This window comes from Chiloscyllium plagiosum, chromosome 2, assembly GCF_004010195.1.
Source record: "Chiloscyllium plagiosum isolate BGI_BamShark_2017 chromosome 2, ASM401019v2, whole genome shotgun sequence".
NCBI classification, from domain to species: domain Eukaryota; kingdom Metazoa; phylum Chordata; class Chondrichthyes; order Orectolobiformes; family Hemiscylliidae; genus Chiloscyllium; species Chiloscyllium plagiosum.
Genome location: NC_057711.1, coordinates 115,537,173 through 115,561,607, shown reverse-complemented (window position 1 = coordinate 115,561,607; position 24,435 = coordinate 115,537,173). Strand labels below are relative to the sequence as shown.

Genomic DNA, 24,435 nt, shown 5'->3' with positions numbered 1-24,435 from the left:
GGCTGTATGTAATGTAGAATTAAAAAATGTCTGTAAGGGCATGAAGACCTGAACCTAATTCTGAGACACTGCTTCAAAAACCGTTTGGAGACTTCTTGAATTTTGTTAGTTTAGTTAAGAAGACAAGTTTAATCATTTTAATTAATAGATTTTCCTCAGTCATTGGACTTGTCATTTAGAACATCTGGTATAGATACTTGTACATCAGCCTGTTCAGGCATGATGTAGCACACCAATGGAGCAGGTAGGACTTGAACCGAGGCCTCATGGCCCAGAGGTAGGGATACTACTGCTGTATTGTGGCATACAACAGCAGCGTTCCATATGGGATATCAAAGTCAAGCCAAGTATTCAGGCCAGTGAGATGAGAGAGATAGAAAGGAGATAAAAGGGGAATGGTAAATGGAAGAAGATGAATCTGGAAATGACAGAGAGTGGGAGAGGGGGGGATAGGAGCAGCAAGTGGGGAGTGAGGATGAAATAGACTCCATAGAGGGATATCGATAGGATCTTTGGACAAAATATGGCAGATGGAATGTACTGTTAGAATATACTTTGGCAGGAAGGAAGGAGTTGAATATTAATTACATGCAGAAAACGATGGGACAGAAGGATTTAGGGGTCTTTACTTAAATCTCAAAAAGCTAGCATTCTATCTCCACACGTTATAGGGAAGGCAAATGGAATGCTTGCCTTTATTTCAAAAGTAATGAAATAACAGAGAGGTCTTGCTAAAACACTGCAAGGCCCTTGTAAGACCAACGTTGGAATACTGTGAACAGTTTTGGGTCCCTGAGGAAAGATGTACTGGCATTAGAGACAGGCCAGAGGAAATCATGAGTCTGATCCTGGAAATGGAGGGACTTTCTTCGAATGAGGTGAAACCTTATTGAAATATACAAGATTTTCACAGGTAGATGTGAAAAGTTTGCTTCCTCTTGTAGGAGAATCTAGAACATCATAAAGAAGAGGAGGAATTTCTTTTTTCAGAGGGTAGTGAATCTGTGGAATTATTTACCACAGAGAGGTGTAGAAATTGGGTCATTAAGTATATTTAAGACTGAGATGGACAGATTCTTAAACAGTAAAGAGAATGAAGGATTATAGGGAAAAGGAAGGAGGTTGAGGATTATTGAATCTGCAATGATCTCTTTGAATGGTGAAGAAGACTAAATGGGCTGATTGGCTCACATCTACTCCTATGCCTTAATGTCTTAAGACAGAGAGGAAGCAAAAGAGTGCAGAAGGAGGAAGATTTGAAGGTGGAAGGAAGATAGAGGCACAGAGGGATGAGGACGGAGTTGGGGAGAGCGGATACGGGAAGAGGAGTATGAGGTAGTGGTCTAGCTGAACGGTGGGGGTGAAGTGTGAGGAGCAGGAAGGAAGGAGAAGAAGTGCGAAGGGGAAAAGTGGGGGAGAAAGGAGAAGGTAGAGTGGTGGAAATGGAAGGAGTACAGAGGGAGGGGGAGAGAGGAGTGGAGAGAGAAGAGGATGGGAAGATATTTGGAGGAGGATCAAAGGGAGATGGAATAAGGGATTAAAAAGGAGGGAGTGCATGGGAGTGGAGGGAGAAATAGAGATTCAAAGGTGGGATGAGGGGAGGAGAAGGTGGGGTAGGAAGAGAGATGTTTGGAGGCAAGGGGGAGGGGCAGTTGGGAGAGGAAGGGTGAGATACAGGAATATGGGTTATCCGATACAAAATTCCAAATCAGTGCTGTGAGAAAAGGCTGGTGTATATTCAAAAGGGGTCAGAGTGCCAACTGGGAATAGAGTGGGGTTAGTGATTAATGGCACCTTAAAGAAACAGAGAACAAATGACTAGGAGTTTAATATCAGAGAGATACCTTTCTGCTCTCAGTGGATTCTCTCAGTTCTATAGCAATATTCATTCCGCAGTGTCAGCCAGTGGGTGATTAGTGATATTGCATGTTTCTCAATTGTGACCAAAGGAATAGTAGTGAACATTATACATATCAACTACAAATAACTGTCCAGCAGTAACACATACAGCAGGTAAATACTGACACATCAGAATCAGGTTTTCCCATTGTCTGTGAAAAAGCTTCTCTCAAGAAAATCATTTCAATGTTACTTTGTAAGTTTCTTTTATTTATCATGGGAATGAAAATGTTCAAACACAGCAGAAAAATGGCCAGTAGCATTACTACTACATAAGTGCCAAGTAATGACTATCTCTGACAAAAGAGAATTGGACAACAATCCTTTGATTTTTAGTGGCATTACCAATACTGAATCCCCCATAATCAACATCCTGAGGCTACAATTGACCAGAAGCTGAATTGAATTAGCCTTATAAATACTGTGGCTGCAAGAAGCTAGGAATCCTGCAGTGAATAAATCACCTCCTGACTCTTCAAGTCTCTGTCCTTCATCTACAAGACACAAATCAGTACTGTAATGAAATACACATCACTTGCCTGGATGAGTGCAGCCCCAACAACACTCAAGAAACTCAACACCATCTGGGACAAAGCAACCCACTTGACTGGCACCATATCCACCACCATAAACATTTATTTCCTCCATTGACCACAGAGAATACCATCTACAAGATGTACCACAGCAAGGAGAAGATGTGTGAAGAGGAAATGTGGGGGGAAAAGGAGAAGGGAGAGGAGTGGAAATGACTTCTTAGACAGCACCTTTCAAATCCAGTGACCTGCACCATGGCAACAGGAGCATGGAAATACCACCCCCTGCAACCTCTTCTCCAAGTTACATACTAAGTGACATGAAACGTGTTACTATTCCTTCACTATCACAGGGTCTAAATCTTGAACTCCCTCTCAACAGTATTATGGGTGTTGATACACCCAAGTGGTCTGCAGTGGTTCAAGAAGGCAGCTCACCACTACCTTCTCCAGGATAATTAGGGGTAGGTAATAAATACTGGCCTTGACAGTGACACGTACATTCCATGCACCAATAGATAAGTGGAAAATAACTAAAATAATGTCAAAGTCTCCCGGTTGCTACAAACAGCTTGAGTTTCTTTTTAAAAAATAAATTACTCACCCTTTTGGGACCAAACAAGTTGTGGTACAGAGTTCGAAATCTTTTCCGTGTGTAATTGCAACGATATGCACCTCCCATCAGATTTTCAATCACTAGTCCAATGTCAATTAAACTTATCCTGTAGTCAGGAGGGAGATTCCCCTATAGAACACCAAGAGAACTTGTATATTTAGGAAGGGAACTTGTATATTTAGAAACCACCAGGAGTGCAGCAGACATAAGCTAGTGAATTATTATTTAAATTCAACTGATGAGTTTAAAATGAATGAATATTTTTAGTGGTCACGTGAAATGCGCGCAATGGATTTTCACACAACTTATGTGTAAACTTGAGTTTTATATGTATTTTATATGCTAAGCAGATTTTAAGCCATTCACCTGAAAATAGATCCAGCTGAAAGCTTGATATTCCCGCTGGAGAGAACAAATAAGTTTGAATAAGTAACTGGTATATTTTATAGCACAAAAAATCTGCCTTCAATGATAATGGTATCAGAGAAATGAATTGGTGTAAGTGTTTTAACAAGCTATCCTCTGGCAATGAAGCTGTCATCTTAACCAGTTCATCAGAACGTCTTTCTGCAGGAATACCTGTCTGTGGCTTGCTTCTGTTCAGTAAAAATGGTATTGATGAGGTGTGTTTAAAAAACATTGTCATTTGGTGATTTATATGCAAGACGCCCTTAACAGCTTTTTGATTTTCAGCAGCACTTTCAGGACATTAATTTGAAAACCAGAAACAGCTGCTTTTAATGCTAAAATATTGAATCAACTGCTGGTGAGAGGGCTTTTAATTCTGTTGTTTATTTATGATCCTCATTCAGTTACGACAAGTTTGTCTGTAATGTTTCTTACAGCTCATGTACAGTAGCCCGTGTATCACACTGCTGGAAACTTCCAGAATTGGCGTCATGTCTTGTTGCCTTATACCAATGCTCTTGACACTAACATAAAGCGTAATGAAGGCAAATACAAATCAAAGTACATTTCCATATCCTAACTTGCATTAAGCTCCATTCACTAATCATTCCTGTACTCACTAATGTACACTGGCTCCCAGTCTGGTAAACCCTTCATTAAAATAAAATCCTCACCTTGTTTACAAATCCCTCCTTGCCCCTCCCTATCTCCTTTATTACCTTCATTGCTACAACCCTCCGAGACCTCTATGTTCCTCTAATTACAGCCTGAGTGTAATGGTGCTTTTTATTGTTCCACCATTTGTAACCAAAATGGCAAGCTTCAGAAGTTCCTCCATAAACCTCGACAACTATCTTTCTCTCCTCCATTACAATGCTCATTAAAGCCACGCACATCCAGAGAATGAAGGAGAAATGTTATATTAATGGAATCGCCTTAGCCCTTTGTGGAATATACATTAAATCCAATAATATTTTAAAGAGAAGTTTTTTTCAGTTTCCAATGCCAAGGGCATTCTTAACTTGTAAGCAATTTGTTTAACCAGTCCAACAGATTACCCTTCACCTTCTCCTCTATGCACTGTGCAGTTTCGTAAAATCATTTTGACATAACATAAGGGTTACAGTAGTGAAATTATTGAAATATGAAACATCGTATTCTAAGCAGTATGCTCAACATTGAATTACTGCAAAAGTCACTCTGTGCTCAAACTAACCGGAATCTATCTTGAGTAACAGGCATTGAGAAGTTTATTTTTTGAGCAGTTATTTTGTAGGCGAGGCCACTGAGGTTAAATCGTCAAATTCAATGGCACGGTTCAGTAGCACTTCTGCCTTTGAATCAGCCTGTTGTGGATTCAAGTTCCACCCAGGAGATTCAAACACAAACCCCAGGCTGACTCACCCAGTGCAGGACTGAGGGAATGCTGCATTGTTGGCAGCTGCAGTTTTTGAATGGGATGTTAACTACGATGTTGACTGCTCTCACAGCTGGAAGTAAAAGATCTTTTGATATTATTTCAAAGAAGAAGAAATGAGTTTTCCCCTTATTTTCTGTCCAATGTGTATCTCTCAAACAATGTCATTTGAAAGACAGATTACATGTGTATTATAAAATTGATGTTTGGGAGAGTTTGCTCTGCACTAATTGGCTGACATAACCATTATGATAGTGTCAACTCTTCAGAAAGTACTTAATTGTCTGAAAAGCACTTTGGAATGTCCTAAGGTTGTGGAAGCTGCTATACAAAAGCAAACCTTTCCTCGAGAGATAGAGGTTGCACCTTAAATAGGGTGAAGATTAAATAGAAACCTAGGCATTTATAAATATCTGTGAGCACATTCTTTATCCATCTAATATTTGCACTTAAACATTCATGCAATAACAACAAACAAAGGTACCCATTTAAAGAACAGATGCAACCACAAGTTGCTTTCTGATTTTTTTGCTGCTGTATGCCAACAGGAATGGCTTCCAGGATGGGTACACTTCCTAACGAATCCATCAAACTGACACCAGTATCATTGAGGGTAACCATAGCATCGCTATTGTACAAACAATATGAACAGAAATGATGAAAGATGAATATAAAACAATGCTGGTTCCACAATTAGATGACAACCCTTTCTCCTGTGGTCTGAATACCTACCAGAAATCACTATTATCTCATCCAACTCAGGTCTGAAATATCCCACGATTACTATGCACCTAGTGACCCAATGGATGGAAAGTAGACCTCATTGGAGAATACATCTATTATGATAGTGGGTTGAACTTTGCACTTTGTGGATGAAGGAGGCTGAGTGGGAAACGAGCGACCTGCTCACTCCCACCTTTGCCATCATGGCTTGGCAAGTCAAGCAACAGGCATCCAATTAGCAGCAACTTAATGGTAAGAGGGTCAGCTAGCACTTGGTAAGGGGAGTTAGGCAGCTACACGTCCATTGCAGGCTCTAGGCAAGAATGTCAGGCAGAGGAGGGGGGTTCACCATGAACCAGAACTTGGTCACACTATGAATTGAAGGTCTCCTTTTCATTTTACTCACTCCTTAATTGCTATGGAAGCCTAAAGAGAAGTGAATGAATAAAGACTCGTCACATGCACCTACTGTCACCCTCTGTAGTCAGATCTATTGCTTTCTAAGTGAATGCCTTTTGACAGCAGGGCTGTGCCTCTTACATCACCTTATTGATTGAGAGTAGACTGACGAGGCAGTAACAGCTGGATCTTTAATAAACTCGATAGTTTGTTGTTCATTTGAAAATGGGAGGTGAACTTTCAATTTTGGGACTTGCTCACCTTCTGTAAGGTTGTATTTTAAGTAAGTGCAGAGTTGGGCCAGGGAAAGGCAATTGGAGCCCACCCGATCTGTGGCTGTAACATCCAGCCCAGTGTTGCACAGTTATACTGGATTCAGCCATGAGCTGCTTAGGAAATAGAGGTAAAAATATGTTAAAGAGAAAGGGCGATTTTAACTTCTCTCTTTGTTGTAATGGGAATATAAGATGATATTGAGTAAACTACAACTTGATCATAGGTGGATTGTAACTGTCTTTCACTGAGGATGACACCATGTGGTCAGGCCCTTAGTCAAGCTGTTGCTTCTGAATTGTAACCTGGAGTATCAGCTTCTGTGTAGACACATTGGGTAATGTTGGAGAAGGTAATGCTTCTGAAAGGGTTAATGTTGGAGACTGCATACAGGCATACCCAAACTGATGATGTCATGTACTTGGGTGGGCAAGGCAGAACACCTCAAGTTCTTGCAGAGTGAAGAGCTACATCCATAAGTCTCCCAATGATTTTGGTGAAGTGTCTAACTTCACCTGATCACCATTATGTAATAAACTACATATTGATTATGAAGAGAGCCTCCTCATAGTTCATAGAGTCATATAGGTACAGAAGAGGCCCTTTGGCCCATTGAGTCTGTACTGTCAAAATATACCCTTACTTATACTAGTCCCACTTGCCCCCACTATGCCTGTAATGTTGAATGTTTATGGCACTTCAAGTGCTCACAAACTCATCCAAGAAATTTGAAAAGGTTGTGTAGTTTACTGTCTCAACTACCTTGCCAGGCAGTAAATTCCAGATTCCCTCCATCCTCTGGGTGAATAGGCTTTTCTTCAAATTCCCTCTAAACCCTCAGCCTTTCACTCAAAAATGGTGCCCCCGTGTTATTGTCCCTTCAACTAAGGGGAACAGCTGCTTTCTGTTCACCTTGCCTAATCCTCTCATAATCTTACATAAGCCTATCAGGACCTCCGTCAACCTTCTCTGCTGCAAAGAAACAACCTGAGCTTATCCAGTCTCTATTCATAGCTGAAGCATCCTGGTGAATCTCCTTTACATCCCTTCCACTGCAATCACATCCTTCCTATAATGTAGTGAACTGCACACTACTCCAGCTGTGGCTGAACTAAAGATTCAGTTAAGACTCATGAGTAGTTTTCTGTTACCACTGTAAACCACAAAATTCCTTTATCCTGTTTAAAGAAAGAGGACAGTGGCTGAAAGCTACCGCAATCTCAAGTGGCTATCAAAGCAGCAGTGGGTAGCAGCGGTGGGTTCTGTTGCTTATTGCCTCAAGGTAACAATGGTGAGCATTCCACTGAACCCAGGAGCAATACTAGACATTTCCAGTTTTCAAGACTGTATGGCCTTAAGAGCAACTCATACATAACTGCAGCAGGTCTACAGTCAAACAGCTTGCACAGAATTTGTGGAAAAAAAATCAACCAGGAGCGACAATATGAAATGCTAAAGCCAGTATTGGCTATGATGGCATAAGAAATTTCTCTCACGTAGTTTAAAAGAACTAATGACCAGGAAGCCAAAAGTAGACTCAAGTAAATTCAATGCGAACCAAAGGCTAACCAAGAATGTGCCACCATTCACCAATATCACATTGGGTGGCCAAACTAAACATCCAGTGAGTTTACTGACAACATGCAGTCTGAGCACCAACAGCATTTCACAATCATAGACATCATACTGGTATATGACAGAAGTCACGTCATTCCAGCCTCCTTCCAGGAAGATATCCTTGAAAGGATACACAAAGGTACTTAAGGATTGTCAGGTTTATAGCTCAGTCAGCAGTGTGTGGTGATTACATACAATTTTCAGGAGTGGAAAACAGTCCTAGCATCACTGAAGAAATTATGATGACTGGAATCAGCAAGAAAATGCAGATAAGGGGCAACCTATCTGAGCTCATTGAAACTGTTAAGGCACCAACACAACACGGTGAACAGAGTGTGATAACAGATTCAAATTTGATGTTGTGTGATGAAACAATATAAGTCCAAGAGGACTATTTCAATTCTTCATCTTTCAAGGAAGAATTATCAGTTCAGTGACTAGGCTAAGTCACCAGCTGCTCAACTAACATTACTGATGATGTGAACATGTTGAGTTTAACAGTGAGAGAACCTTTGAGGGCAAATGAAGATTGGCAACCTAATCTACATATTTCAGCCCCAAGGTATCAAAAGATTGAGAATAAAGATTTGTGTACTCAGATTGAAGATGGCTTCATTTAACTCCATGAGAGACAACCCTGAAGTGGGATGACCAATGTTGATGGATCCATATGCCTCTCCTCATTAAGATTCATTGGTTTTTCTCCACTTCTGTAAACCAAGTAAGCTCTTTGATCCAATCAAGGTAATAGGATGGGTGGCACAACTACAAGCTGGTTGTGGTTGGCAACTCAACAGAACACATGTAACGTAAGAGGCATCACCTGATACACATGGATCCAAAGGTTTCAGTTAGTCTGTCAATCAAGAGCTGGTACTGTTGATGCGAGATTACCTCATACAAGAAGGTAGGCAAGTGAAACTCAGCTAGTCCCATTCCTCCATCCTTTCCCTGCATCTTGTTTCTCCTGATAATGATCCAATTCTTTTTGGATACCATAGTTGTACCTAAGTCAACTATAATCTCAGCTAGTGAATTCCAGATCCTAACCATTTATTGTGTAAAAAGGGTTTTCCTCTTGTCCTTTTCATTGGATTGCCATTCACCTTAAATCAGGGTCCTCTGACTCTCAAATCTTTTACGAAGAGGAATAGTTTCTCCATCTCCACTTTGTGCCAACCTTTCAGGACAGTGAGATCTGCCAACAAATCTCCTCTCAGTATGTAATGAGTTAAGATTATATTAGGCAGGAAATCTGTGAGGCAGGTGGGTATAAGGAATTCAATTGAGATTGTACACTGGAATTCCATGGGTTAAATTTCCAACTGGATGACCTGCTGTCCAAGTGTGGATATAAATCATTATAAAAGCTGTTCATTGATGTAAAAACAAACTGGGCAGTTTCTATAATGAGCAAGCAAACTGAAAGCACATTGAATCTTGTTAAAGGGCATCAAATTCTAAGAAAGAGTCACTCTCTCCATACAGACCAGTCAATGCGTTGCACAAGGTCTCTGACTTTGCTTTTTAGTATAGCCCACTTAAAGTAATTGATTAATGACTAAAATAAAATCAAAATGTTATAAGTATGCAACAGGTCTGGTAACACTGGAACAAAAGCAGATGGGATGATAACTCAAATGTTAGTTGTCAAGATTGTTACACTGCCATTCAATTAGATTATGGCTGATCTGCAACTAAATCCATTTACTTGCCTTAGCTCCATTTTCCTTGATAAAATGCCTCATTAAAGAGGCCACAGAATGGCTGATACTAGAAATGGAGGTGTCAGGTTTTGTGTTTGTGGTTAAGGTGGGAACATGTGCAGAGGGAACTATACTCTACTGCAATACCATGAGGACTGGTTGTTGATGACACTGAACAGCCATGAATAGGAGCATTCCATGCCCCATCACTGACAACTCTTAATCCAAAAAAGATCCTAATCAGTGATATTCCTTCCTGGAAAATAAACGAGATGGTGAACATGATGGATGCATTGTATGGGACATCTCTATGAAGTACAATGATTTTCTGACCTACCTTACACCACAGCCTACCTTTTTAACATCCCTGACCAGCTGGTACAAAGTGTTTGGTGGACCGTGTCTCTGAAACAGATGACAATGAAATTAGCAGAGTTTGCAAAGCGAGTCTGACAGTCACATTGCTGTTTCAGTGAGACCTCAGTGGCAGAGTTACCATACCCACTTCGCAAAATGTAAAGCTAAAAGCTGGACCACTCGATCCTTGAATGAGGCACCACATAGGATATTCACCATATGAATCTGAGTGGCACTGCAATGGAACTGGCTGAGGAGGTTCATAACAATAGGGCACACGGTAGTATATTGGGAATGTCAATGGATTTGTAATGCAGAAACCATTGCTAATGCTTGGAAGGACCTGAATTCAAATCCCACAATGCCAGCTGGAGGAATTTAAATTCAGTCCATTAAAAACTGGAATTGAAAGCTACTCTCAATAATGGTGACCAGGTGTTGAACCTTATGGTTTGGGTGCACAGTGGCTCAGTGGTTAGCGCTGTTGCCTCACAGTGTCAGGGACCTAGACTCAATTCCAGGGACTGGCTGTGTGGAGTTTGCACCTTTTCCCCATGTCTGCGTGAGTTCCGTCTGAGTACTCCAGTTTCCTCCCACTGTCCAAAGATGTGCAGGTTAGATGGATTGGCTGTGGGAAATGCAGGGTGATGGGGTGGGTCCAGTTGGGATGCTGTTCTGAGGGGCGGCCCCAAGGGCCGAATGGCCTGCTTCCACACTGTAGGGATTCTGTGGCCCTATGAACAATAAACCTCAGCAGGCTTACAGTATGCTTTTCAATTGGACGTCAAGCAGCCCAGTTAGAGTGGTAGCTATAGCTCTGTGAGTAGCATTAGTGGCTCAAAGCAAATGGATTAAAGTCTTTCTCAAGACTCCTTCCAGACTAACATTCAAGCTGACACTTTTAGTGCAGTACACAGGGAATGCCGTACCATCAGAGATTCCCTATTTCAGCTGAAATCTTAAACTGATGCCCCACTTGTAATCTCAAGATGTAAAAGATTCTATGAGGCTAGTTTGGAGAAGAATGGAGTTTTACTCCCCCTACCATCCTGGTTGATATTTACCCCTTAATCAGCATACATAGAAAAGCAAATTGTCTGGTCAATAATACATTGCTGTTTGTAGGAGGGCAAGTTGACTGCCATGTTTCCCACTTTACAGTCATAATGACACTTCAAAAAGAGTTCATTGGGTCTTGCTGAGGCTTTGCTAAATGCTGCACCTTTAGAGTAGACAACTGATTTTTTTAGCATCATATAAGCTGGATTGAGAATCATGAGCGTTTTGATGAATTACTCACTGTGTTGTAGAGTTCTTCAAGCCTGGAGATGGTGAGGAAGCGATGCATGCTCACCCCGTTCTCAATCAGCAACTTCACAAAGTCGACACGATCCAAAACTAGAGCGTCAAGCATGGCCTGCTCCAGGGAGCCCACCTAAATACCAACAGCAAATAGATCCATCTACAATGGTACTAAAGGCATCATATTCAGTCTGTATCTCATATAAACTCTTCAGAAGCCAATCTCACTTAAGAGTGGCAATGTCTAGAATTTTGGGGGCCTTATTTGTGCAAATGTAGTACATGTAAGTAAAGGGGTACCAGATAGGATAGTCAGAATTAAGTTTTAAAACATGTGATTGTGTGTTAGTCCTGCAAGATCAAGAAATGACCAATCTGTATTAAACAACATTCTGTCCTTGGCTAGAGGATGATAATCAATTCTAAGCACCATAGAGTGTGAAGGCATAAAAGAAGGTGTAGCAAAGATTCACTAGAATGATTCCAGAATGAGGAACTTCAGTTCCCATAGATCGATTGGAGGAGCAGGTTCATTCTTGAAGAAGACAGGGTTGAAAGAAGATTTATAGAAATATTCAAATTTAATGAGGGCCCTACATAGAGCTGATAGGGAGGAAAACTGTTCCCATTTGTGGGAGGTTTGAGTAACAGAGGGCACTGATTTAAGATGATTGGCAAAGGGAGTGATGGTGACATGAGGAAAAATTTATTTGCACAGCAAATCCTTAGGATCTGCGCTGCTGGAGAGTGGAGACAGATTCAAGTTGGCTTCCAAGAGAGAATTAAAGCATTATCTGAAGAGGAAGGGCTACCGAGAAATGGTGGAGGATTGACACCAAACTGAATTTCTTCTTCAGCATGGACACAATGGCTTAATGGTGTCCTTCTGTACTGTAAAATAGTTCTATGATTCAGGCAATTGAGACATTACATCTTTGATTTTCCATTAAGTCGTGATTAGGAATATAGCTAGAATGCAGTAAGTAAGACAAATGATTGTAGGGAGGGAACCTGATTACAGTAGGTTTGTGTTACAAAGGGTTTAAATGAAAAATGGAATGGAGATGAACTCCAAACATACCCATTTGCGAATAAATAGATGTTATTGCACAGACTGATTGAAAGCTGATAGAGTTACAAAGTGTTGACATAATACCGCTCTATGTGGAAGATGTAATTAATTACATAAATGAAACAATACTGGCAATAATTTTTGAATTGACCTAAGTAAGCCTTGTGGAAGCATTCAAGATACATGAGGAGTTTATGGGATGTATGATGTTATGAATGCTATTTCTATCTCACATACCCTGCAGAGTGCTGTTTTATTATCTCATTGACTTGATTCAATGAAGATGTTTCATTAACGTGATGATTTCCAGTCTTCAAACTTGGAGGAGAGACAAAGGATGCAGGATAGACTGTGTTAGTTTCAATTCCAACTGACAGGTTATACCTATCAGGAAAGAATGAACATACTGAGGCTCTTTTCTCCAGGAAAGCTAAGGTGGAGCAGTGATCTGATGGAAGCTGTTAAAAATAATGATAGGTTTTTAATGGGACAATTGTTGAAAATATGTTTCCACTTGTGGGTGTTAATTAGAACTGTCTCAGAAATATGAGATACTCTCTGACAAATTCAGAGAGTGTTGAGGTAAATGGCATTGATGCAATCTGGATAAATACATGAAGGAGAAAAGGTTAGAAAGATATGCTGATGGAGTAAGATGAAGGGGGTGTGAGGAGGATTGTGTGGAGGATAAATACTGGCCCGTAGACCAGATGGGCAGAATTATAGCCCTGTTGCTCTAATTCTTAATTTAAAGCATCATTAGGGACTTCTAACTATTCTGACTCATTGTTGTCAAACTGTGACAGACTCGAATGTTTAGCTACATTGCACAAACATGACAGGTGCTAAATAAAGCCATGAAGGACATTGTCCAAATCTTTCACTTTTAACGCACTGAGCGCAATATCCTCATTAAGCTGTAGAGGGCGGTGTTTCCTAAAATATTGAACCATTTTTTGGGACAGAGCGAGTAATGGAAACAGAAGGGACAAGGAACTTGATAAATAGATGAAAACTGTTTCTGCTGGCAGGGGCACTGTGACCAGTGTCAGAAATGTTTGGCTACTGGCAGAAAAAAAACAGGGTGAGATGAGGAAGAATAGTTTTGCTTCAGCGGTTGGGATCTGGAATATACTGATTGAAAATATTCAACAGTAACTTTAAATAGGAAAATGGAATAAGTATTTGAAAAAGAAAGAAATTCAGGGCTGTGAGGAAACAGCAAAGGAGAGTGAGATTAAGTTAATAGCCCTTTCAAAAGAGCTGACACAAGAAGGATGGGCTGATTGGCCGTTTTCCATGCCACAGCATTCCTACTTAAACCAGATTAGACTTCAAAGAAGACGGCAAAGAAACAGATTTAACAGGATCACCTTTTAAGCAATGAAGGAAGTTTCAGAATTTTCCCTTTTTGTCAGAATTATTGCAATATAATAATAAAAGTTGCCCCACACTCCCACCTTTAGACACCAAACGTACCCAGTTGCTGGCGCCCCACCTTCCCATGGCCAGTTGGAAAACTAAAAGTTTTCCTGATGGCTAGTTCTTCAACATCCACCAAATCACCTTTCCTTCAGTCAGAAATAACCTTATGAAATTGTTCAATAAATCTGAAACAAGTCACACAATTTTCCTTCGTGCTGGATGCCTTTCCTGGAGACAATTTTCAAATTCCAGTCTCCAGGGCACTGGAGGGTTGGCAAACCCAACTGATCCAATCTAATGATTGATATTCCTAACCCCCTTTCTCCTGAAAGCCTTCTGCAGACTCAGAGAATGGTTGGATATGAAAAGGAGGCCATTTTGCCCATTGAGCCAATGTCAGCACTTTGCTCCCTTTTCCCGATAGTAACGACAAGGTTTTTTTTTAGACAGTTTGATTTTCAAAGTCATGACAGAAGCACGTCACTTTCAGGCAGTGCATTCCACATCCTAACTACCTGCTGTGATTTAAAATAAAGGTTTCCTCATGGCTGCCCTTTTTTTGTGCCAATCACCTTAAACCTTCCAAGAGGTAGCATCTCAACTTCGCAAATCTATCCTCGTGATGGAAGTTCCTCATTCCCAGAAACATTGTTGTAAGTCTTTTCTGCACCCTCTATAATGCCTTCAGATCCTTCTGAAGGTGCAAGGTCCAGTATCAAACACAAGACTCTATTCAAGGTTAAATGAGTGTGACAGTGAAATAAATTGGTCTGTATAACAAGCATTTAATCTGTGCCCGCCAATTTCCTGATGGGAAGATTCAATTAAATTCGGGTGGGAGATGGGGAGGTGTCAAGTCAGGTCAGGGGATTGGGGGAGTAGTGTTGGGTCAGGTTGGGGGATGGGGAGGGATCTCAACTTTTTCTGAGTACATATGTGAGTCAGAATCTTCCAAAATCTCCAACCTTAAGAGGTTTTTTATCCAAGGGTTCTGGGATTGTTCATTGAGATTTTCAATTTCCTGGGCAGTTCCATTAAAGTCAACTGCATTGCCCTGTTGCGCAACACCAGTCTATGCTGTTATGACTGTCTGGCCATTGGAATATCAGGCTCAATAACTATGAAAGAGTTGAAAATGTCTAGCATATAAAGGAAAAATATGTCAAAAATGTGTATCATTTAATAAATAGTGAATCAATGAAAATATAACACGTGCAATGTATATATTGTATTTTGGAAACAAAATGTGAAACAAATTATTTACCATACCGGCCACTGTTGTCCATAAATAAATATTTGACTGCGAGCTATGTCTACTCTGTTCCAGGCCAAAGCCAAGCTGAGCTGGTCTGGTGCTGAAGCATTGGCCCCTGTTACAAAACAAATGGGAACAAGGGTTAACAGCACTCAGTCATTGGATCTACATTCTCGCTGCAAATTTCTTCAGCACTTCTTTTGATCAGCTGTCGTATTTAACATATTTTAAGATATTTAATGTTGAAAATGCTCCGAAAAGCACTTCATGAGAGTATTATTAGAGTCATAGAGATGTACAGAAACGAAGCAGACCCTTCGGTCCAACTCGTCCATACTTACCAGATATCTTAACCCAGTCTAGTCCCATCTGCCAGCACCCGGCCCATATCCCTCTAATCCCTTCCTATTCATATACCCATCCAGATGCCTTTTAAATGTTGCAATTGTACCAGCCTCCACCACTTCCTTTGGCAGCTCATTCCACACACATACCACTCTGTGTGAAAAAGTTGTCCATTAGGTCCATTTTATATCTTACCCCTCTCACCATAAATCTATGCCCTCTAGTTCTGGGCTTCCCCAACCTAATGAAAAGACCTTGCCTGTTTATCCTATCTATGTCTCTCATGATTTTATAAACTTCTACAAGGCTAGCCCCTCAGCCTCCAATGCTCCAGGGAAAAAAGCCCCAGCATATTCAGCCTCTCCTTGTAGCCCAAATCCCGCAACCCTGGCAACATTCTTGTAAAGCTTTTCTGAACCCTTTCAAGGTTCATAACATCTTTAGTCAAAGGGTTAACACCAATTGCCAAATAAGAGGGTACTGAGCTTAGGAGAGGACATTTTGATGGGCATCTAAAAGGTGGAGAAAGTTTAGCGAGAGAACTCCCAGATCTTAAGGCCCAGTCACCAAAGATGGGAGTGATGGTAGTTGAGAATGTTCAAGATGCCAGAACTGGAGAGATGTTAGAGGACTGGAGGTAGTTACAGAGATAGAGGGAAGTGAGACCATAGAGAGAACTTCGACACAAGGTTGGACATGTTAAAACTAAAGTGTTGCCAGACTGTGAGATGATGTTGGTCATCTAGTACAAAGGCAGTGGGAGAATGAGATTTTATCTGGATTGGAGATATGGGCCTCAGATTTTTAGATGAGCATCCATTTCATTGAACTTTAACCACAACCTCCTGCCTCAGAGGAGGGTGTGCTACCTACTGAGCCACAGCTAACAGTCACTTTGGAATGTCTTTCAGAAATTAGATGGGGGAGAAGATACACTTTCTTGAAATCTGACAATCAAACAGGGAAATCTGTCAGATGGGAAGTTAGGGCTGAAGGTCAGTGTTGTGAACAATCCCAATTAACTATGGTTCTTAACCAACACAGTCACCTGAATGTTTTCAAAATTTCAGTTCTGTGCACATGTTGTGTTTTAATCATTGTTTATTTCTCTTGTTCTTATAGCTGTGTATATAATTTTACAGTATAAAGATACCAGCTACCATTAATTAGGAGAGATCTAATCAATAGTTTCATTTGATGCACATTGCTGACAAAGGGTGACTGATCAGGGCTTGCACCTTTGCACTGTAAACACATGATCTTTCAAAGCAAATCTGTTTAGATTTTATTGCACTTTAATTCCCTAGAAGCTTATTTATGAAGCTGACAAAGCAGTTAACACCTCTGCAGATAAATTAATCTCTCTGAAATCAGCAATTACTATTGTGTAAATAACAGAAAAGACACACGCGGTGATGATCGGAGGTGTCTTTTGAAATTGCCTGGTTGAGCTTTCAAGTAAGTAGTGGTGTTGACTGGGAATTATTCAGGTTGTGTACTTCATTTTCACAAGCATTATATTTATTTATGAGTGAGGTCTGCCTTCTTGTTGGAGGGAGTTTTCTGGTTCCAGCTGTCATGACAGAAGTTGGAGGAGAGCACAGTCCCATTACTCCTTGGGAAGATAGGAAGTGTGAAAGATAAGTCACTGCAGGTCGTGGTAGATTGGACACCAACTCACTGAAAATGGGAAAATTCTACTCACAAAGATACCGAGTTCATCCTATCTCTTTGCACAATAACACACCTAGTATAGCTTGCTGTCTGGTTGGCTCCCTATCATGTTCTAAGAGTCCATCTCGAAAGCATTCATAATTGGTATCTGGGCTGTTGTTTCCCTAGATTGGATTACCTACAGTGTGGAAACAGGCCCTTTGTCCCAACAAGTCCACACCAACCCTCCAAAGAGTAACCCACCCAGATCCATTTCTCTCTAATTAATACACCTAACACTATGGACAATTTAGCATGGCCAATTTACCTGACCTGCACATCTTTGGATTGTGGGAGAAAACCGGAGTACCTGGAGGAAGCCCACACAGACATGGGGAGAGTGTGCAAACTCCACATAGACAGTCACCTGAGGCTGGAATTGAACTGTGGGGCAGCAGTGCTAACCACTGATCCACCATGCCACCCCCATCTGACATTACCCATTGACACATTGATTAAAATCTCTCATGGTAATTGCTGTGCTATCATGCTTTCCTTCATGTTCTACCCTAAAGTGGAGTTACTGTGAGGGCCCTGTGTATCATTTCCACAAGTTCTTGCCTTTATCATTTCTCATCTTTACCCATGCTATTTCCACATTCCTGAATTAGGTCATCTCTCTCTCTCTCTCTCTCTCTGTGTTGTGCTAAGAGCATCATTAGCTTACACAGAGACATCATTTCCTAGTTTCCTAACGCACCAAAATGTGCTGAACCCATCAGTGTTCACAACTGATTCAATGTTATTTTGCAGCTAAGTGAGTGTAATGGCCATCAAATCATACTTATTTATTTCTATTTGCACTCTCAGCTCATACGTTGCATTTTGAATACTACATGCATTCAGATGCAGAGATTTTGGTTCTCTCCTTTTTGTAACCTCTAGTCTTAGCTATTGACTTATGCTTAGATTTGTATTCTCCAGTCCTTCTTGTCTCAATCTGTTTATCATTTCCAATTTTAATACCTCTCTCTTTTGCTTTGTCTCAACTCTTTGATTCTTCCCAAATTTAATCCTTTTTCACTACTATCTATTTTAAAATCCTCTCTGATTCGCTAGTTGTGCAGCTGGCAAGAAAACTCAGCATGAGACAATCCCATATGTACAGTTTCTGCTTTCCCCAGTGTCCGATGAACCTATGCCCTCTTCTCCCACAATAGTCTTTGAGACAGACATTCCTCTCTCGCTGCCTAGGTCATATCTCATGCAGTTTTAAAATCAAACTCTAAGTTAACTTGAAGGTGTATAATATTAAGAGTGAACATGTTCATACCTTCCCATGGGATTTTCTTGATGGCATACAACATGTTTAAATTGCACCTTGAATTTGGATGGTCAGTGATATTATGGCTCAACTATTAATAAATGCCAGTTAATTAATTTTCTGAGGATCTGGGTTTGAATCCCACCATGTCAGATGTCGGAATTTGAATTCAATTTTTTTAAAATCTGAAATTAAGATCACGAAACCATTGTCAATTTTCGAAAAAACACATCTGATTCACTAATATCTTCCAATATCTTTTAATGTCTTCTGGTCTATATGTGAACTCCAGACCCTCAGCAATGTGGTTGACTCTTAACTGTCCTCTGGGCAATTAGGGATAGGCAATAAATGCTGACCTGTCTAGGGACGCGCACATCCCATAAATCAATGAAGAAAACTTGGTGATTTCAGTCTCACACAATTGACTGTCTCCAAATCACATTTAATTTACATGAGGAAACTGTGAAGCATGTCAACTAATCCAACACCATATTCTTTCACAGAAATCCTTTAACACTCTAGTTGAATATTATACAATGTATGGAATATGCTGACCAGATAAAAGGCTTAGTATGATGATTAAATGTTTGAATGTTGTTAACATTTTACAGATAATGTGAAGGTATTACCAAACTTTATGAAGGATTCATTTTCTACACTGAATTGATTGCATTTTTAGCAATAACATGGTTTTTATATAACAATAATTAGAATAATGAAAGGATTGATGACAGCTATAAAAATAACTGATGAAAGAAGTGACTGCTGCTGAACATTTAGTAGAATGATTTGCTCAGAATCATTGCTCTCTTCCCTATCTGTGGCATAGAGAAATGTGCAACAATGAACCACACAAAGATAACAAAAACCTGCACTTACTTAGTGCCTTTAATGCGGAAACACACCCAAAGGGCAACTCCTAGGAGAGCTATCATACAAAGTTTGCCACCAAGACACATAAGAAGGAATTAGAACAGGTGAATGACGGGTTGATCATTAAAGATAGCTTTTAGCAATCAAAGTGGAGGGATGGTAAAGTTTAACATAGGAATTCTAGAGCTTATGGCCAGGCATCTACAGGCATGGTCACCTGTGATGGAGTGAAGGGAATTGGGCACGTGCAAGGGGCTAGAATTGAAGAAAGTGCAGAGATTTCAGAAGGTGACAGGAAAACAAAAGTGCATCAGCAAGAGAGACATAATTCCACACATCAAGCCCAATTAATGCAGCAAGCTGTGTTACCTTTCAGGAGTGCTGTTAGAATGGCTAGATCTATGTCCTGATGTCCCTCTGATCCCATCCTGAAGACAGTAATCTGAAAAATGATTGAGGAGTAAGCCATTATTGTGTACACTGAGACTAAACTGTACAAACTCAGGATTTTCAAGAGGGAGGTACTTGTATATTAACAAAACCAGGTATGAATGAAGATAGCAATGTTAATCTGACTCAGCTTCTCCTGCAGACTATTTATATATGTGCCATGATTTGGAACTGAAAGGCTGCACCCTCTATCCAACTACACTGGGGTTCCTGAAGTTTCAACATGTGACCTTCTGCCTCAAAGGGCCCTATTTTCATATTCTTGCCATTGGTCACACAAAGATTTGTATCTGACAATCTCATGGTCAATTGAGAAACAAGCAGACTTTTTGGTTGATTCACAACTGTCAATTAGATAACAATCAAACAGCCTATTTTCCCCACATCTAATGTATCTTTGCATGATAAACAAATGCATTGGAAGAAAATTTTTTAAAAATTATTTTCGATGCATCCCTTTTGAATTTTCCTCCCAGCAGTGCCCATGAGATTAATATCCAAATCCTGGAAGATCGGAAACCCCAATTTATACATTAATACCAAACTCCTACTTGCTACATCAGATGAGTCTTACTTATCCCTGAATCCATCATTATCCCAGCTGTAGCAGTAGTTTCCATGTGTCTTTTTGATACTTTTTTTCTTGAAGGAGTTTGTCAACAGCATTAATTCCTTCAAGAGTCTATTCTTAATACTGACGTCCAACTAAAAGCAATGTAAGTATGAGCATCTCACCTGTTTCTTATGATGTTGGTTGAGGGATAAGTACTGGCCAGAATACCACTGAAAACTCTGGCCCTCCAGCTTACTGTTCTGCAATAGCTCAGCATGTAGCTGTCTTGCTTCTAAATCAGGAAGGTTGGGATTCAAATCTCACTCCAGAGGCATCAAAATCTACCCCGACCTCATGCAATAATGAGGGAGATTTATATTGTGAGAAGAGCCATCTTTTAACGGCGACCTTAAACAAAATCCATCTGCCCTTTGCTCATGTGGCATTGTTGTAAAGAAGAGCAGCCTTGATTAATATCTGTCCCTCCATTAACGTAGTGAGAAAAGGCAGAAACCTGTATTTTTGTGTTGGCTTGATGAAACCTAACCTGTGCACTTTCTGAAGCTTGATCCAGGTATGACTTTGGTCAGGATCTTTACCTTTTCATATAGGAGTTTGGTTCACAGTACAGCCATGATGGAACTTCGAGGGACAACATATGTGCTGGTTAGAAGAGCCCCACAATTCTCTGACACAGCAGCCCACTTCTCAACATTGCCTAACTGAGCCCTAAACCTCATCACACCCCATTCACAACCATGCCCCCTCAGATCGAAAATATCTCCCTGTACCCCCTTGTGTCAACCAAGACCCTCCATGTCCCCCATGTACCCTCCACAGCAGCTTACCCAGTATCCATTGTGCATGGTTCTCGGTAATCATGCACTAGCAAGGAATTACTCTCAAATCATTGGAAAAAAAACATTAACACTTGGGATTCAAATATATGATTGGACATCCTGGGAAAAAAAACCAACTACCTCATTGTGATCAAAATCAAAATCACTAACATGCTTAACAGGTTTGCCAACAATCAAAAAGCCACATCAATGACAAATTCTGAGATAACAGCCTCATAAATGTTTCATCTATTCTGGGATCAATAGACCATTGTCTAAGCAGAGGCTATTACAAACTTTTGGAACTCAGCCTAGCAGTCATAATGATAATAGTTGTCATGATGAAACCTCCAGCTACAAATTCAGAAACTGAGCAAAGAGTGTTCCATTTCAGTTCACAGCAGAGTGCCCGTCAATCAATGGAGGAGACCAGATGCAAAGATTCTTTTAAGTTTCAGATACAGGGATTTCTTTACAATTGATTTAGGACTGTCAATTGATTTAGATCAAAGCATAAAACAGTACAGAGGAGGCACATTGGCTTTTGTTTTTACATTTGTGAGTGTCATGGTATTTTTCATAGTTGAAAAAGAACTGTAAAATGCATCAAGAATTACAAATGCTGGTCAACTTACCTTTCCAGGAATGGTTCAATTGATGAATTATTGCACTGAAACACATTATTGCACTTACCTTTCTGAATGTTCTGGACTCCATAGTTCGGCTGCCTCAGTGGTCATGACCCCTTAAATGAGGTTCTTCACTTAAGGGGCTTGCAATATCACACTAGCAGATATTAATAGTGTATAGTAGGAAGTATAACTTAGCTGTGGTGCTCACAATGGGAACCCCGCCCTCAGAAATGGTATGTGTGTGTGCACATAATGCACCCAACATCTCAATCCAGCATAAGTCTCATTGGTAGGATAGGAAAGGCACAAAGAAATTGCTCTTACAGCAAAAAGGGACCTATGTTTAGCACTTCATGACCTATGTAGGAAGACAAATGTTCAGCCCAGATTATCTGATCAATGTCACATTACTCTTTGTGGGAGCTTGCTACATGTTTGCTGTATTTTCTATAGTAAAACATTTCAAAAAGTATTTCATTCCCTGTAGACCACAATAAGACATTATGAAAGGTGCTGCAGATATGCAATATTTTCATGAGTGGAATATGATGGCTAGCACAGACCAGTTGGGCCAAATGGCCTGGCTCTGTGCTGCAAAGCTCTTACCTTCAGCACAAATATGATATTGGAAGCTCTCTTTTTTAGAATCAATGTCAGAAGGCACAGCTGGAACATCTCTAATGGTTGTGCTAGTAAGTATGATGTGGAGGTGCCAGTGTTAGACTTGGGTGGACAAGTCAACTTCACCTGATGAAGGAGCAGCGCTCCAAAAACTAGTGAGTTCAAATAAACCTGTTGGACTATAACCTGGTGTCATGTGACTTCTGACCTTGTGCTGGTATGTACATTGCTGAGAGTGGGAGTGAGCTAGACTGCTCAAAGTTTCCAGATTTGCGCTCCGGTCTGTGTTAAGTCAGCAGATCCCAGTGGTAGAGGCACTGTATTCAATATCATTATCTCTCCTTTTGTGAAGTGGAAAGATGGGCTTCTTTGTTTCTGACTGAAAATGGTAACATGGTTAGATGCATTGAAAGAGTCAAACTCTTACATGTAGTAATGCCTTTGCCAATCAACACCCACTTCCTGGGGAACCCAAGAAGGATAAACCAGTTGAGAAGAGTTCCTAATCTTATGCAACCGTATAAAGACAGATAAATGGAGAAGGGACAAGAGGATATGTACTTCCATACCGTGTTTATCATATGTTCGGAAAAGTCTTAAAGTATACTCACAATCCGGTCTATATAATCAAGAAGCAGGTTCAATGGTGCTTTTTTGCAAAGGAGAATTCAATAAGCATTTGTCAAGGAATAACATTTGTAAGAAGGGTTCTGAGGAAGGGTCACTGGACCTGAAATGTTAAGCCTGATCTCTAACCATAGATGCTACCAGACCTGCTGAGCTGTTCCAGCGATTTCTGTTTTCTGATTTCTAGCATCCGCACTTGTCGGGTTATGTGGAAAGAGCAGGGGGACAGTTGGATTAACTGGATAACCCTTTGAAAAAATTGGCACAGACATAATGGACAAAATGGCACTCTCTGCATTGTGTCACTGGATGGAACTGCCCTTGAACAGTGCCATCACCTAAAATTTTGATTCTTGTCTTTTGGAGGTTCTAAAAATTAAAACAAAACTTTCTTAAATCCTTTGAACAATCCTTGGGCTGGTAACTTTCCCAGTGATATCGAAGGTATTTGTGTTACGTAGATTTAACACATTCTGTGACCAGCCTTTTTAGTTTCTGAGCAAGAAGCCCAATGCTGTCCTTGTGAGAGAAAGTCTTTGCTCACCAGGTAACAAGCGTTTCACAATGACAAATCAGGATGAGAATGTATCCATTCAATTAAAAAGATTCTTATGATTCAATTTCACTGCGTTCAGGAGAAATACCTCACGATGTTTAATTTATGGCATGTGACAAATGACAAGGTGCTTTGAAGGGTGATTTAGAAAATGCCAACTGTATTAATAACTTGAAATGCAAATGCCAACTGGAACTCTTATCTTCAATCTTAGTACTAATTAAAGACACTCTGTACTTTCAGGTTACTTTAACATGTTGCTGCCTTAATTGAGGATGTGATGATAGAAAAATAAGAAACAGAGGTATATCAAGTGTTGCAACTAAGATTTATGTGAAGGCTATCAGAATTAAGAGGTTACGTCTATCAATAAAGATTGGACAGGCTGGGACTCTTCTTTATAAAAGAGAGGGCTGAATGGATGGATTTAATTGGAAGTAAAATACAGGGATCAAGGTATTAGTTCTGAAGTCTGAATGCTTTGGTTATTAGAAATCAGGCAGCATCAAAGGAGAAGGAGAATCGAAGTTTCGGGCATAAGCCCCTCTTCAGGAATGAGGAGGTTGTGCCAAGCAGGCTAAGATAAAAGGTAGGGAGGAGGGAGTTGGGGGAGGGGTGTTCGGAATGCGATAGGTGGAAGGAGGTTAAGGTGAGGGTGATAGGCCGGAGAGGGGGTGGGGCGGAGAGGTCGGGAAGAAGATTGCAGGTCAAGAAGGCGGTGCTGTGAGTCTGAGGGTTGGGACTGAGATAAGGTGGGGGGAGGGGAAATGAGGAAGCTGGAGAAATCCGCATTAATCTCCTGTGGCTGGAGGGTTCCTAGGCGGAAGATGAGTCGCTCTTCCTCCAGACATTGTGTTGCCATGGTCTGGCGATGGAGGAGGCCCAGGACCTGCATGTCCTTGGCAGAGTGGGTGGGGGAGTTAGTGTTCAGCCACGGGGCGGTTGGGTTGGTTGGTG

At 40.6% G+C, this 24,435-nt stretch overlaps 1 protein-coding gene across 7 annotated transcripts in view; it reads right to left on the bottom strand.

The window, feature by feature from the left end:
- trpm3 (transient receptor potential cation channel, subfamily M, member 3) overlaps positions 1–24,435 on the bottom strand; it is a 489,546-nt gene that overhangs the window by 46,806 nt on the left and 418,305 nt on the right. For 5 of the 7 annotated variants that reach the window (XM_043716539.1, XM_043716555.1, XM_043716574.1 and 2 more), the window contains exons 9-14: positions 19,570–19,642; positions 15,017–15,117; positions 11,249–11,383; positions 9,946–9,996; positions 3,415–3,450; positions 3,037–3,177 (exon numbers count right to left, since the gene is read on the bottom strand). In XM_043716539.1, coding sequence (XP_043572474.1) covers positions 3,037–3,177; positions 3,415–3,450; positions 9,946–9,996; positions 11,249–11,383; positions 15,017–15,117; positions 19,570–19,642 — 537 coding nt within the window. The remainder of the gene's footprint in view (positions 1–3,036; positions 3,178–3,414; positions 3,451–9,945; positions 9,997–11,248; positions 11,384–15,016; positions 15,118–19,569; positions 19,643–24,435) is intronic. The other 2 variants (XM_043716548.1, XM_043716563.1) reach the window with 1 other exon arrangement.